Raw genomic sequence first — 15,356 nt, 5'->3', positions numbered from 1 at the left:
ATGTTACGCTGCTGTGTAGAATTCAGATGTTGGCAGGGTGACTATTGGGAATTGGACTTTCACTCATGTTAGTTAAAGTGGGTGGTGGGTGATTATGAACAAAAGAAACTACATTCAGTCGTTGACTGAATGGGGAAAGTAGGAACAATACATTACAGCATCTGGGCATCGTTATAATACTATTGGAATGCTAGCTTTGAGTGGGGCGTGGCTAGCGCCCATGGGAGATGACGGCGGCTCCGTAGAGCTCCCGGAACCGGCGGTACCACCGAGGGAATTGATATGACTGATGCGTGAAGAGAGCCGGCAAAACTTTCAGCGCAGACGTCGGAAACCAGGCAGATCCCAGAGGTGTGAGTTTTGACGTGGGACACACGCTAATGGGTTTGAAATCACCTGTTCTTTCCTGACATCTCATGGCGCCCGCCATTTTAAATACGCTAGCAACCTGAGGTTACCCTCTTTCCCCTTTGTTCGACATAACTTTGTGTTATTGTGCATTTAACCACAACGTGCAGAGTTATGCACAGCTCTTGAGCAGCTTTGAACCAGAAAGTAATTCAATCGGCAATGTTTAACCGCTTTTGAAAAAGAATACTTCTCTCTTCACTTCAGCCATCAGTGGCCATTTTGGATCCACAGAGCCTACGCATATAGGGCTCCTCATGAACATTGTTTGCTTAATTTATTATCACATGTATTTCGCCTGCATTTATTATCCTGCGTGTATACTCTTAGCTGTTTTTTTTTTCTCTCAATGTTATTGCTGAAGGCTTCTAACTATGGCGCGTTTTTTTTTCTAGTCATTGTTGACATGTGGGTCATTATATTTTTGCTATAAGGTACTCTTTTCATAATTAAGGTTTCTTCATCATTTCAAAGGCCTCATAGGTGTTTTTCCCCCTGTGGATTATTTATTTAATTCTGTATATCCTGATGCTGTTATTTATTTTACAACAAACAAATGATGGACGGAATGCTGACAATGCAGACATTCTCCCCCAGTCAAGAGATCTGGGTTAAATCCATCGTTCTTTTGCCCACTACGCCACCCCAGTTCAGACATGGCCATATGCAAATCAGTCTTGACCCTGTGCCTCATGGGAACAGTCCAGCCTGAACTGCCAAGCCATGTCTTCCCTGGACCGGAATCAAGCATCCTAGGACCGGTTTCTGGCTATCAGCCGTCATCAGCCAGGATAGCTTGGTGAGCATGGGTCCCACGTCTGGGAATACCCATCCCACTTAGGGCGAAAAGCGTTACAACAAACAAATGATGGACGGAATGCTGACAATGCAGACATTCTCCCCCAGTCAAGAGATCTGGGTTAAATCCATCGTTCTTTTGCCCACTACGCCACCCCAGTTCAGACATGGCCATATGCAAATCAGTCTTGACCCTGTGCCTCATGGGAACAGTCCAGCCCGAACTGCCAAGCCATGTCTTCCCTGGACCGGAATCAAGCATCCTAGGACCGGTTTCTGGCTATCAGCTGTCATCAGCCAGGATAGCTTGACTCCAGTGGCGTAGTGAGCACGGGTCCCACGTCTGGGAATACCCATCCCACTGGGGTGGTGTAGTGGGCAAAAGAACGATGGATTTAACCCAGATCTCTTGACTGGGGGAGAATGTCTGCATTGTCAGCATTCCGTCCATCATTTGTTTGTTGTAACGCTTTTCGCCCTAAGTGGGATGGGTATTCCCAGACGTGGGACCCGTGCTCACTACGCCACTGGAGTCAAGCTATCCTGGCTGATGACGGCTGATAGCCAGAAACCGGTCCTAGGATGCTTGATTCCGGTCCAGGGAAGACATGGCTTGGCAGTTCGGGCTGGACTGTTCCCATGAGGCACAGGGTCAAGACTGATTTGCATATGGCCATGTCTAAACTGGGGTGGTGTAGTGGGCAAAAGAACGATGGATTTAACCCAGATCTCTTGACTGGGGGAGAATGTCTGCATTGTCAGCATTCCGTCCATCATTTGTTTGTTGTAACGCTTTTCGCCCTAAGTGGGATGGGTATTCCCAGACGTGGGACACGTGCTCACTACGCCACTGGAGTCAAGCTATCCTGGCTGATGACGGCTGATAGCCAGAAACCGGTCCTAGGATGCTTGATTCCGGTCCAGGGAAGACATGGCTTGGCAGTTCGGGCTGGACTGTTCCCATGAGGCACAAGGTCAAGACTGATTTGCATATGGCCATGTCTAAACTGGGGTGATGTAGTGGGCAAAAGAGCGATGGATTTAACCCAGATCTCTTGACTGGGGGAGAATGTCTGCATTGTCAGCATTCCGTCCATCATTTGTTTGTTGTAACGCTTTTCGCCCTAAGTGGGATGGGTATTCCCAGACGTGGGACCCGTGCTCACTACGCCACTGGAGTCAAGCTATCCTGGCTGATGACGGCTGATAGCCAGAAACCGGTCCTAGGATGCTTGATTCCGGTCCAGGGAAGACATGGCTTGGCAGTTCGGGCTGGACTGTTCCCATGAGGCACAGGGTCAAGACTGATTTGCATATGGCCATGTCTAAACTGGGGTGGTGTAGTGGGCAAAAGAACGATGGATTTAACCCAGATCTCTTGACTGGGGGAGAATGTCTGCATTGTCAGCATTCCGTCCATCATTTGTTTGTTGTAACGCTTTTCGCCCTAAGTGGGATGGGTATTCCCAGACGTGGGACCCGTGCTCACTACGCCACTGGAGTCAAGCTATCCTGGCTGATGACGGCTGATAGCCAGAAACCGGTCCTAGGATGCTTGATTCCGGTCCAGGGAAGACATGGCTTGGCAGTTCGGGCTGGACTGTTCCCATGAGGCACAGGGTCAAGACTGATTTGCATATGGCCATGTCTAAACTGGGGTGGTGTAGTGGGCAAAAGAACGATGGATTTAACCCAGATCTCTTGACTGGGGGAGAATGTCTGCATTGTCAGCATTCCGTCCATCATTTGTTTGTTGTAACGCTTTTCGCCCTAAGTGGGATGGGTATTCCCAGACGTGGGACCCGTGCTCACTACGCCACTGGAGTCAAGCTATCCTGGCTGATGACGGCTGATAGCCAGAAACCGGTCCTAGGATGCTTGATTCCGGTCCAGGGAAGACATGGCTTGGCAGTTCGGGCTGGACTGTTCCCATGAGGCACAGGGTCAAGACTGATTTGCATATGGCCATGTCTAAACTGGGGTGGTGTAGTGGGCAAAAGAACGATGGATTTAACCCAGATCTCTTGACTGGGGGAGAATGTCTGCATTGTCAGCATTCCGTCCATCATTTGTTTGTTGTAACGCTTTTCGCCCTAAGTGGGATGGGTATTCCCAGACGTGGGACCCGTGCTCACTACGCCACTGGAGTCAAGCTATCCTGGCTGATGACGGCTGATAGCCAGAAACCGGTCCTAGGATGCTTGATTCCGGTCCAGGAAAGACATGGCTTGGCAGTTCGGGCTGGACTGTTCCCATGAGGCACAGGGTCAAGACTGATTTGCATATGGCCATGTCTAAACTGGGGTGGTGTAGTGGGCAAAAGAACGATGGATTTAACCCAGATCTCTTGACTGGGGGAGAATGTCTGCATTGTCAGCATTCCGTCCATCATTTGTTTGTTGTAACGCTTTTCGCCCTAAGTGGGATGGGTATTCCCAGACGTGGGACCCGTGCTCACTGCGCCACTGGAGTCAAGCTATCCTGGCTGATGACGGCTGATAGCCAGAAACCGGTCCTAGGATGCTTGATTCCGGTCCAGGGAAGACATGGCTTGGCAGTTCGGGCTGGACTGTTCCCATGAGGCACAGGGTCAAGACTGATTTGCATATGGCCATGTCTAAACTGGGGTGGTGTAGTGGGCAAAAGAACGATGGATTTAACCCAGATCTCTTGACTGGGGGAGAATGTCTGCATTGTCAGCATTCCGTCCATCATTTGTTTGTTGTAACGCTTTTCGCCCTAAGTGGGATGGGTATTCCCAGACGTGGGACCCGTGCTCACTACGCCACTGGAGTCAAGCTATTCTGGCTGATGACGGCTGATAGCCAGAAACTGGTCCTAGGATGCTTGATTCCGGTCCAGGGAAGACATGGCTTGGCAGTTCGGGCTGGACTGTTCCCATGAGGCACAGGGTCAAGACTGATTTGCATATGGCCATGTCTAAACTGGGGTGGTGTAGTGGGAAAAAGAACGATGGATTTAACCCAGATCTCTTGACTGGGGGAGAATGTCTGCATTGTCAGCATTCCGTCCATCATTTGTTTGTTGTAACGCTTTTCGCCCTAAGTGGGATGGGTAGTCCCAGACGTGGGACCCGTGCTCACTACGCCACTGGAGTCAAGCTATCCTGGCTGATGACGGCTGATAGCCAGAAACCGGTCCTAGGATGCTTGATTCCGGTCCAGGGAAGACATGGCTTGGCAGTTCGGGCTGGACTGTTCCCATGAGGCACAGGGTCAAGACTGATTTGCATATGGCCATGTCTAAACTGGGGTGGTGTAGTGGGCAAAAGAACAATGGATTTAACCCAGATCTCTTGACTGGGGGAGAATGTCTGCATTGTCAGCATTCCGTCCATCATTTGTTTGTTGTAACGCTTTTCGCCCTAAGTGGGATGGGTATTCCCAGACGTGGGACCCGTGCTCACTACGCCACTGGAGTCAAGCTATCCTGGCTGATGACGGCTGATAGCCAGAAACCGGTCCTAGGATGCTTGATTCCGGTCCAGGGAAGACATGGCTTGGCAGTTCGGGCTGGACTGTTCCCATGAGGCACAGGGTCAAGACTGATTTGCATATGGCCATGTCTAAACTGGGGTGGTGTAGTGGGCAAAAGAACGATGGATTTAACCCAGATCTCTTGACTGGGGGAGAATGTCTGCATTGTCAGCATTCCGTCCATCATTTGTTTGTTGTAACGCTTTTCGCCCTAAGTGGGATGGGTATTCCCAGACGTGGGACCCGTGCTCACTACGCCACTGGAGTCAAGCTATCCTGGCTGATGACGGCTGATAGCCAGAAACCGGTCCTAGGATGCTTGATTCCGGTCCAGGGAAGACATGGCTTGGCAGTTCGGGCTGGACTGTTCCCATGAGGCACAGGGTCAAGACTGATTTGCATATGGCCATGTCTAAACTGGGGTGGTGTAGTGGGCAAAAGAACGATGGATTTAACCCAGATCTCTTGACTGGGGGAGAATGTCTGCATTGTCAGCATTCCGTCCATCATTTGTTTGTTGTAACGCTTTTCGCCCTAAGTGGGATGGGTATTCCCAGACGTGGGACCCGTGCTCACTACGCCACTGGAGTCAAGCTATCCTGGCTGATGACGGCTGATAGCCAGAAACCGGTCCTAGGATGCTTGATTCCGGTCCAGGGAAGACATGGCTTGGCAGTTCGGGCTGGACTGTTCCCATGAGGCACAGGGTCAAGACTGATTTGCATATGGCCATGTCTAAACTGGGGTGGTGTAGTGGGCAAAAGAACGATGGATTTAACCCAGATCTCTTGACTGGGGGAGAATGTCTGCATTGTCAGCATTCCGTCCATCATTTGTTTGTTGTAACGCTTTTCGCCCTAAGTGGGATGGGTATTCCCAGACGTGGGACCCGTGCTCACTACGCCACTGGAGTCAAGCTATCCTGGCTGATGACGGCTGATAGCCAGAAACCGGTCCTAGGATGCTTGATTCCGGTCCAGGGAAGACATGGCTTGGCAGTTCGGGCTGGACTGTTCCCATGAGGCACAGGGTCAAGACTGATTTGCATATGGCCATGTCTAAACTGGGGTGGTGTAGTGGGCAAAAGAACGATGGATTTAACCCAGATCTCTTGACTGGGGGAGAATGTCTGCATTGTCAGCATTCCGTCCATCATTTGTTTGTTGTAACGCTTTTCGCCCTAAGTGGGATGGGTATTCCCAGACGTGGGACCCGTGCTCACTGCGCCACTGGAGTCAAGCTATCCTGGCTGATGACGGCTGATAGCCAGAAACCGGTCCTAGGATGCTTGATTCCGGTCCAGGGAAGACATGGCTTGGCAGTTCGGGCTGGACTGTTCCCATGAGGCACAGGGTCAAGACTGATTTGCATATGGCCATGTCTAAACTGGGGTGGTGTAGTGGGCAAAAGAACGATGGATTTAACCCAGATCTCTTGACTGGGGGAGAATGTCTGCATTGTCAGCATTCCGTCCATCATTTGTTTGTTGTAACGCTTTTCGCCCTAAGTGGGATGGGTATTCCCAGACGTGGGACCCGTGCTCACTACGCCACTGGAGTCAAGCTATCCTGGCTGATGACGGCTGATAGCCAGAAACTGGTCCTAGGATGCTTGATTCCGGTCCAGGGAAGACATGGCTTGGCAGTTCGGGCTGGACTGTTCCCATGAGCCACAGGGTCAAGACTGATTTGCATATGGCCATGTCTAAACTGGGGTGGTGTAGTGGGCAAAAGAACGATGGATTTAACCCAGATCTCTTGACTGGGGGAGAATGTCTGCATTGTCAGCATTCCGTCCATCATTTGTTTGTTGTAACGCTTTTCGCCCTAAGTGGGATGGGTAGTCCCAGACGTGGGACCCGTGCTCACTACGCCACTGGAGTCAAGCTATCCTGGCTGATGACGGCTGATAGCCAGAAACCGGTCCTAGGATGCTTGATTCCGGTCCAGGGAAGACATGGCTTGGCAGTTCGGGCTGGACTGTTCCCATGAGGCACAGGGTCAAGACTGATTTGCATATGGCCATGTCTAAACTGGGGTGGTGTAGTGGGCAAAAGAACGATGGATTTAACCCAGATCTCTTGACTGGGGGAGAATGTCTGCATTGTCAGCATTCCGTCCATCATTTGTTTGTTGTAACACTTTTCGCCCTAAGTGGGATGGGTATTCCCAGACGTGGGACCCGTGCTCACTACGCCACTGGAGTCAAGCTATCCTGGCTGATGACGGCTGATAGCCAGAAACCGGTCCTAGGATGCTTGATTCCGGTCCAGGGAAGACATGGCTTGGCAGTTCGGGCTGGACTGTTCCCATGAGGCACAGGGTCAAGACTGATTTGCATATGGCCATGTCTAAACTGGGGTGGTGTAGTGGGCAAAAGAACGATGGATTTAACCCAGATCTCTTGACTGGGGGAGAATGTCTGCATTGTCAAAATTCCGTCCATCATTTGTTTGTTGTAACGTTATTTATTTTAGTTCTTCATTATTGAGCAGACAACTTTCTCGGTCCTGAGTATACTTTTTCTCTTCATTAAGCTTGTGACGGTTTCAAGTACTTGCTTCTACTGGCCTGCAATAGAAATTGTATCTCCCTAGCTTATTTTTTCTTCAGATAAGACTATTTGCATATCTCATTTATATGGGCAGACTGAAAACAGCTAAATTACCGGTGTCTCCGGCAAACCATTCATCTATTTCTCATGCTCGCCTTTACGCTCGCAGCCTCAAAATGGAGGACTCTCTGGCCTCTTCTCCAAAGGGTGCTTCTGCCTCTTCCGCTACAACCACCAAGGCTTCAATCAAGCGGTTGAAAAAAGATCCGCCATCACCTCCAAAGCATTCTTTGTCTGTCTCAATGGATATTCTCTTGGAAGAAATATGGGCGTTACGCCCATTTGTGGAGGAGACTAATTCGAAGATACAAGTCTTGACTGAGGGATGTCAAAAATGGAAGAGAGATTTACAGCAGTAGAACAACGTGTGGACTCTTTGAGTTCGACTTGCGCTCAGGTGGAAGCCCTTCAATCACAGGTTGCATCTTGTCAGAAGCAGATTGAGAACCTTGAAAACAGAAATAGAAGGAATAATTTACGCATTTACGGATTGCCGGAAGGTTCAAAGGGGTCGGATTCTATTGCTTTTTTCAAATCCTTTCTGCCGACAGTGCTCAAGTTGCCGGACACAACCGTCTTGAACATTCAACGTGCTCACAGGCTAGGCCTCTTAAATTCTTCGCCATCTGCTCAACGCAAACCACGAGGTGTGATACTTTATTTTTTGGAGTACACAGATCTTCTCAAGGTACTGGTTGCAGTCCGTTCCCTTAGGAAAGATTTCAACCTCAGGAAACCAACTTTACTTCTCGCAGGATTACGCAAAACCTACAGCGGCTAGAAGAAAATAATTTGTGTCTATGAGACCTGCTCTGCGCTCTATTGGGGCGCAGTTTGGCTTATTTCACCCTTGCTTGTTCAAAGTAACCTTCAACAATAGTACTGTTACTTATGATGACCCGGTTAAGCTTAAAAGCTTCTTGAACTCTCATTGCCCTGACAGAATGGAAATTTCTAGATCCCGCCCTTGATGGTTGTCCTCTTGCAGGGTCTGTAGACGCAAGCTTAAATTGTTACTCCGCTGATGCTGCTTTTGTAGCTCATTGACTACCCATTAGTTTATATATTGTTATGATCTATTTAATGTGATTTATTGTTAGTTTTTTAAGTAGATTTACACTTATAAAGTTTTTATTAGTCATTTATATGTTTATAACACCGCAATTGGTTAATTAACTTTTTTTCCCTTACAGACTCCTCTTCACGTTATCCTTCCCTCATGTTTGTGATTGCTCTTCCCGAAGTTGTGTCGTCTCATCCTGTGGAGTTCGGACGTGTCATCGTTCCATGTGGCCTCATCCCTCCCCACCCTCTTTTTGTTTTGGACTCCTTCTAGGTATAGTCTTTTTCTTCTCTTTCCTCTCCATTTTCTCAAAAACACCTTTACCCTTCTCTACTCATTCATTGTCATCGTCTTTAACTTATTTCTGCATAATGTCTCTTCTTTCTTCTTTATATCTTTTACTCTTTATCTTTCCTACCATCTTTTTTCCTTGGCATACTCCTTGTTCATGTTGCTTATCTTGATACTGCGTATAATGTTTTCCTTTTTTGCATATTCCATTTGTCACATGCAAGTCCTTTTTACCGTTCTTATCTATATTTCCTCTTTATAAAATTGGTTCGTAATACAGTTAGTTGGTCTGTCTTCTGGTTTATACTACTTTATTTTCTTTTTCATATGGCTGTTTGTTTCATACTTGTCCTCATATTCTACATATGTCTTTAAACATTGTCTCTTGGAATGTGAAAGGCCTTCATTCTCCCATTAAAAGACAACGGGTCCTGACCCACTTGGCCAAGCTTGGTGCAGATATAGCGTGTTTACAGGAGTCTCACCTAACAGTAGAAGAATCCATTAAATTGAAGAGAGGTTGGGTTGGGGAGGTTTTCTATTCGCCAGGTGATGGCAAACGGATTGGAGTTCTTACTCTTTGCCGTAAATCACTCTCTGTTAAAGTATTATCACAAAGCTCTGATAAAAATGGTAGATGGTTATATACTAAGCTTCTGATAGATAAAGTTCCAATTTCTCTGTTAAATGTTTATGCACTGACTATTGGGGAACCCTCCTTTTGGTCGACCTTAGCACATCAACTTGCCGATTGTATTGATGAAAATTTCATACTCACAGGTGATTGTAATCAAGTACATGACCCCTTTCTTGATCGTAACTCTATGGTCTCCTTTGTTCCTCACAAAGCCCACAAATCATTTGTACAAACTATCAAACAATACAAGCTTATTGATGCCTGGAGATTATGTAATCCTACTACTAAAGAATACACTTATTATTCTCCAGCTCACCATACTCAGTCAAGATTGGACTATTTTTTCATCTCTCATAACATTTCACAGTCATTAATGACAGCAGAGTTTGGATCTAACCTAATCTCTGATCACGCTCCCATCATTATGAAATTAGACATTTTACAGAGACCCTGCACTCCACGGAAGTGGCGTTTCAACAACTCCCTTCTCTCAGACAAGACTTTTGTTTCCTCTTTCACTTCATTTTTTAATGAATATTTCTCACTCAACCATACTGATGACCTTTCCTTTCACGTGATTTGGGACGTCTTCAAGGCAGCAGCCAGGGATTTTATTATTGTCTATGTCTCTAAAAAAACGTAAAAAGTCAAAAGAGCTTACCACCTCTCTCCTGGCTAGGATTAAAAGACTTGAACACTCTTTTTACTCTTCTAGATCAAAAGAATGCTTGTCAGAACTTATTAACGTTAAATTTCAATTTAATAAAGAATCAACGAATAACGCTTCTACTTACCTTCTGAAGTCCAGTGCAAAGTTTTATGGTGGGCAGAACAAAGCTGGCAAGGTCTTAGCCAATAACTTGAAAGTTAAACATAACAAATTAAATATAGAATCTATTATTTATGATGAAGCACACGTGAAATTAATGATAAAAGTCTCTTAATGATAACAGCAAAAAAGAGAACAATTTGTGTGGGCTTCTCTTCTTCTTTATTTCCAAGTTGGATCTTCAAATTCCTTAATTTGCAAACATGACTCCACTCCCCAACGCGTTTCGTCGATAAGGGATTAACCCATACGACTTCCTCAGGGCTTAATTCTTGTATCTCTCACCTTCACGTACTGTTTTGATATCTTCAGTAATAACTGCTAATCAAGTCCAAAAACGAGTCGTTGGCGCTAACCTGAATTCTTAGTCTTGTCTCCCCCAAAAAAAACGAATTAATTCTTTCTCTGTTAGTATACTCCAGAGCCGTAGTCACAATCCAAACGTATTTCCAGTCCTTAAACCACGAACATTAATCTTTAAATCCTCCACAAATCCCTGCAACACAAGTGTTCCTGTATTCGGGGGCCATTGCGTTTCAAAAATCTCCGTACTGCAGGGATTTGTGGAGGATTTAAAGATTAATGTTCGTGGTTTAAGGACTGGAAATACGTTTGGATTGTGACTGCGGCTCTGGAGTATACTAACAGAGAAAGAATTAATTCGTTTTTTTTTGGGGAGACAAGACTAAGAATTCAGCTTAGCGCCAACGACTCGTTTTTGGACTTGATTAGCAGGTATTACTGAAGATATCAAAACAGTACGTGAAGGTGAGAGATACAAGAATTAAGCCCTGAGGAAGTCGTATGGGTTAATCCCTTATCGACGAAACGCGTTGGGGAGTGGAGGAATGTTTGCAAATTAAGGAATTTGAAGATCCAACTTGGAAATAAAGAAGAAGAGAAGCCCACACAAATTGTTCTCTTTTTTGCTGTTATCATTAAGAGACTTTTATCATTAATTTCACGTGTGCTTCATCATAAGAAATTACATGATTCAATCATTAGTGATTGTGTATTTTTGCAGGTAGCGCATTCTTTCCCTTGACACCCATTGTTTTATAGAATCTATTATGAATGCTCAGCAAGAATTGAAATATAAAGATGATGAGATTTAAACGAATTTCTTAATTTTTATCAAACGCTCTACACCTCAGAAGCATCTCCCTACAGAACAGCATATCTCTCGGTTCTTGTCTGACATAATTCGAACCCCCTCAGCTCAACCCGACCTTTCCAATTTAGAACTAGACCTTTCACAAAAAGAACTCCATGCTGCACACTTGGCACTTAAAAAAGACAAAGCCCCTGGCGGGTTTACAGTTGAATTTTTTACACATTTTGCCTCCTTATTAATTCCAAAATTGCATTTATTGTTACATTTCTTTCTGTCCTCAGGTAAATCTTCTGGTACTTTCTCTGAAGCTCTCATATGCCTTATCCCCAAAGAGGGAAAAGACTTGAAATACTGTAAAAACTATCAACCAATTTCTCTTGTTAATGTTGATTATAAAATCATCTCTAAATCTTTAGCTTTTCGACTAGATTCACATCTTCCTGACTTGTTGGGATTGGAACAATCAGGTTTCATTAAAGGACGATATATCACGGATAACACCCGTTTGTTCTTTGATATTTTATCCAAATCCTCTCATGTTACACACTCTCTGGCTGCTATAGCATTGGACACTGAGAAAGCGTTTGATAGAGTGGAATGGCCGTATCATTTCCAAACCCTCAAGTGGTTTGGCTTTGGACCTAAGATAATTTCATTAATTTTGCTTCTATATTCTAGTCTAAAACCAGCAGTGAGCGCCAATGGTATGTCCTCCTCTTTTTTTACCCTGGGGAGAGGTGTCCGCCAAGGCTGTCCCTTGTCTTTTTAACCTAGCCTTAGAACCGTTTCTTTTGTGGATTCGCCAGAACAAAGATATTCAGGGTTTTAACTTTAATGATACTCACATTAAATTGGCAGCATATGCTGATGATATATTGTTATTTATGTCCCAACCCCAAGCCTCTATTCCTACGTTTCTAAATGAAGTGGACTCCTTTGCAGCTGTTTCCGGGTATAAATTAAATAAAGATAAATGTGAAATATTACCCCAGACAAAGTACACCTTTAAAGATGATTTCGCTCTCTCAACCTTTGCATGGTGTCCCCAATATATTAAGTACTTGGACCTACATTTCACTTCCTCCATCTCAAATACAGTTTCCAGATGCATGGATAATTGTATACAGAGAATATCGACTTTAACTGCTAAATGGCATCCTTTATACTTATCATGGTGGGGCCGTCTCGACACCATAAAAATTATGCTGTCCCCCATAGTTCTTTATACAATATCTAATATTCCAATATTCATTCCTTTAAAAAAATGTTTTTAAATAAACTCTTTGTTATCCTCTTTCCTTTGGTGTAATAAAAATTTTTGTATGTCCATATCCAAACTGATTCGCCCAAAATCGGAGGGGGGTGTTAATGTCCCTAACTTCCCCATATATCAAAAAGCTTTTTTGCACCCACAATCATCTAGATGGCTCTCGCAATCAATCCTCTTCACATCATCCCCTGTGGGCTAAACTTGAACTCTCCTTTCTATCTCCTTTCTCCTTTCAGGAGTATCTCTCTTTCTCGCGAAAACCACAGTATCTGTCGACCCCCATAATTAAACATACATCTAGGATTCTGCAACCTCTGCGCCCCAAAGATTCCATAGATGGAACTCTTCTCTCCAATTCCACGATATGGCATAATAATTTGATATTGATACGTGATAAGCCTCTTTACTGGAAAACGTGGAGACAAAAGGGTCTAATATGGGTTCACCATTTATATCAACAAGACCAATTCATGTCCTTTCCGCAGATTAAAAGTCTATTTGGGTTACAATCCTCCTTCCACTCTAAATACACACTTCTAAAGCAAGCTATTTTTGATGCACACTCTCGCTGCACACCACCCACCTCCTTCAGTACTCCGCTTACTTCTCCGGTTGATAAATTACATTCCCTATTACAAGTCAATCCCAAAGCTTCTGCCATTTATAATTATTTACAAGTTTCACTCACCCCACGGGACAAATCCAAGACAGAACTCTTCTGGGAGCAAGATTTGGAAGTTGAATGGTCAACTGCTCTTTGGAATAAAATATGGAATAAGATGAGGAAATCCTCGAGAGCTGCTAACACCACGCACTTTTTTTCATTTATAATAGGCTATTATTCTCTCCAGTTGCTCTGCATAAACAACATGCTTGTGTCTCGACATCTTGTGGGACATGTTCCTCCCCTCACGCAGACCTTCACCATTTACTTTTTACATGTCCACCTGTTCATGTTTTTTGGAAAAAGGTCTGGATCCACTCAACTTAATTTTTCATTCTCACTTTCCTTTTTCTGTTTCTAACATATTTTTAGGTAGTTTATCCCCGATATGATCAGATCAGTCCTCTAATATAAAAATTATAGACCTTTTATTGGCAGTTGCGTTTCAACAAATTACAAAAAATTGGAAAGACCTCAACAAATTATCTTATCAAGCTCGGTGGTATGCTATTTGTTATAATCACAGACTAGATACAGCTTTTGTGTATCCTATTACCATAGCTCCGAAACATCTGGGTCTGTGGCTACCTGTTACAACATTCATTGAAGTTAGTGCTAGGCGTTCATCTTCTCTAACTCCTGTACAACAAGAAGTTCTCAAACCTCCATAATTTTCTGTTATTGTAATTTTTTATATGCTTAATTATTCCTCCCTTACATTACAGTTTATATATTATATGACTTCTTTTTTTTCTACTGTTATCAATCTTTTTTGCTTAGATAGATCATTTCTGATTGCATGTATACCTAATTCCTCCTTGTATTAAAAATGTATTTCATATGCATATACAATGTTACTTTGCTTTTTGTATCGAGATTTGCTTTTTCTTTAATAAACATATTTCTGAACCTAAAGAAGGCTAGCTTTGAGTTCATATCATTGCACGTGTGGCAAGTAACATACAACATTGCATTTAGTCAAAACGGATATAATTTTAAATGAAATAGTGGTACTCAAACTATTCCAAAACACACTGGTACATAAGGTGTAAGGTATGGGTTCAACCAGGGTTGACATCCCACTACAGTTTGAAGCAAACAAGGGTTTTGAGTACACACAACTTAGTGTAAATTTGTTATGAATGTCAGTAAAAAAAAAGTCTCCATAAGGTTTGGTTGAGTCCAGTAATAATATTTATTGCTGTTTTCGGATCAGTCACATTTTCACCAATTTTGTGCTAGTAGAGATGAACAGCCAAGAATAATAGAGCAGCCGACCCATGTTTTGTCCTTGTGGACTTTACCAAGTTGGTGATTTTTTTAATCATATTGTATCTTTTAATCGACGTCTGTATCACATAATGTAAGGTAAGTAAAGAACAAAGAGGAATATGATCTAAGAGACCTGGACATCAGTTGTCCATGTACTAGTAAGTACTACAGACAAAGGAAACAAACAGTTTAAGTAGAAAGTGGTAAAAGTGCCAAGCTGGAGGATTCCGCAGTAGGCCATGAAAAGCTATCCAATAGGTGATTGGCACTGTCTTTGCCTCATTATGGTTATGAAACTGTCTGATATTACATTTATTTTGGGCTGGTCAGTCTGGGAAGAGTGATGTAGTTTAGTCTTTCACAGAAGAAAGATCTGTTTAGAATGCATAGCTACCATTGAGTCAGTAAACATTTTTAACGCTCCGAGAATATCCAGTAGTGCCACACAAACATGGGCAACCGTTGGCTATAATTGCCACTTCCCCTTAGTTTCAGGCTGCATCACAAATGCCTAGAGTTCACAGCTGCTGAGCAGTGCCATTTTTCACCAGCCAAGCAAGTAATTTAAATTGATTGTTTTGATTCTTTTTTTAACCCTTGAGTAATAAAACTGCTTTTATGTATTGAAGTACTGTAATGTACTAGCATGTTTTTCTAAAACTATTGTATGAGCTGTGGTGCAGGATCTGACATGACAGCCGAAATTTCAACTTATGATGGATACTTCCATCAGCACTCTTCACCTTGTGAATATTCCCCTGGCATCAAAGTGTATCCACAAATATTTTGAGCAGTACTTCAGTGTGTTGGTAGATTGTGTTGAGCTGCTCTGCCCCGCCCCTACTTTTAACTCTTGAAGTAATGAGCAGAGCCACAGATAACCTCCGCCAATGCGTGCTG

The 15,356-nt window shown here is 44.0% G+C and overlaps 1 protein-coding gene across 2 annotated transcripts in view; it reads left to right on the top strand.

The window, feature by feature from the left end:
• LOC146786088 (eukaryotic translation initiation factor 4 gamma 1-like) overlaps positions 1-15,356 on the top strand; it is a 647,727-nt gene that overhangs the window by 527,898 nt on the left and 104,473 nt on the right. The window contains exon 10 of one of the 2 annotated variants that reach the window (XM_085635544.1): positions 8,510-8,652. In XM_085635544.1, the coding sequence (XP_085491670.1) occupies positions 8,510-8,652 (143 nt within the window). Of the gene's footprint in view, positions 1-8,509; positions 8,960-15,356 lie in introns of those variants that run through there. The other variant, XM_085635543.1, reaches the window with a different exon arrangement.

Source organism: Triturus cristatus, chromosome 11 (assembly GCF_964204655.1).
Source record: "Triturus cristatus chromosome 11, aTriCri1.1, whole genome shotgun sequence".
NCBI classification, from domain to species: Eukaryota; Metazoa; Chordata; class Amphibia; order Caudata; family Salamandridae; genus Triturus; species Triturus cristatus.
This window is presented reverse-complemented; position numbering and strand designations above follow the sequence as displayed.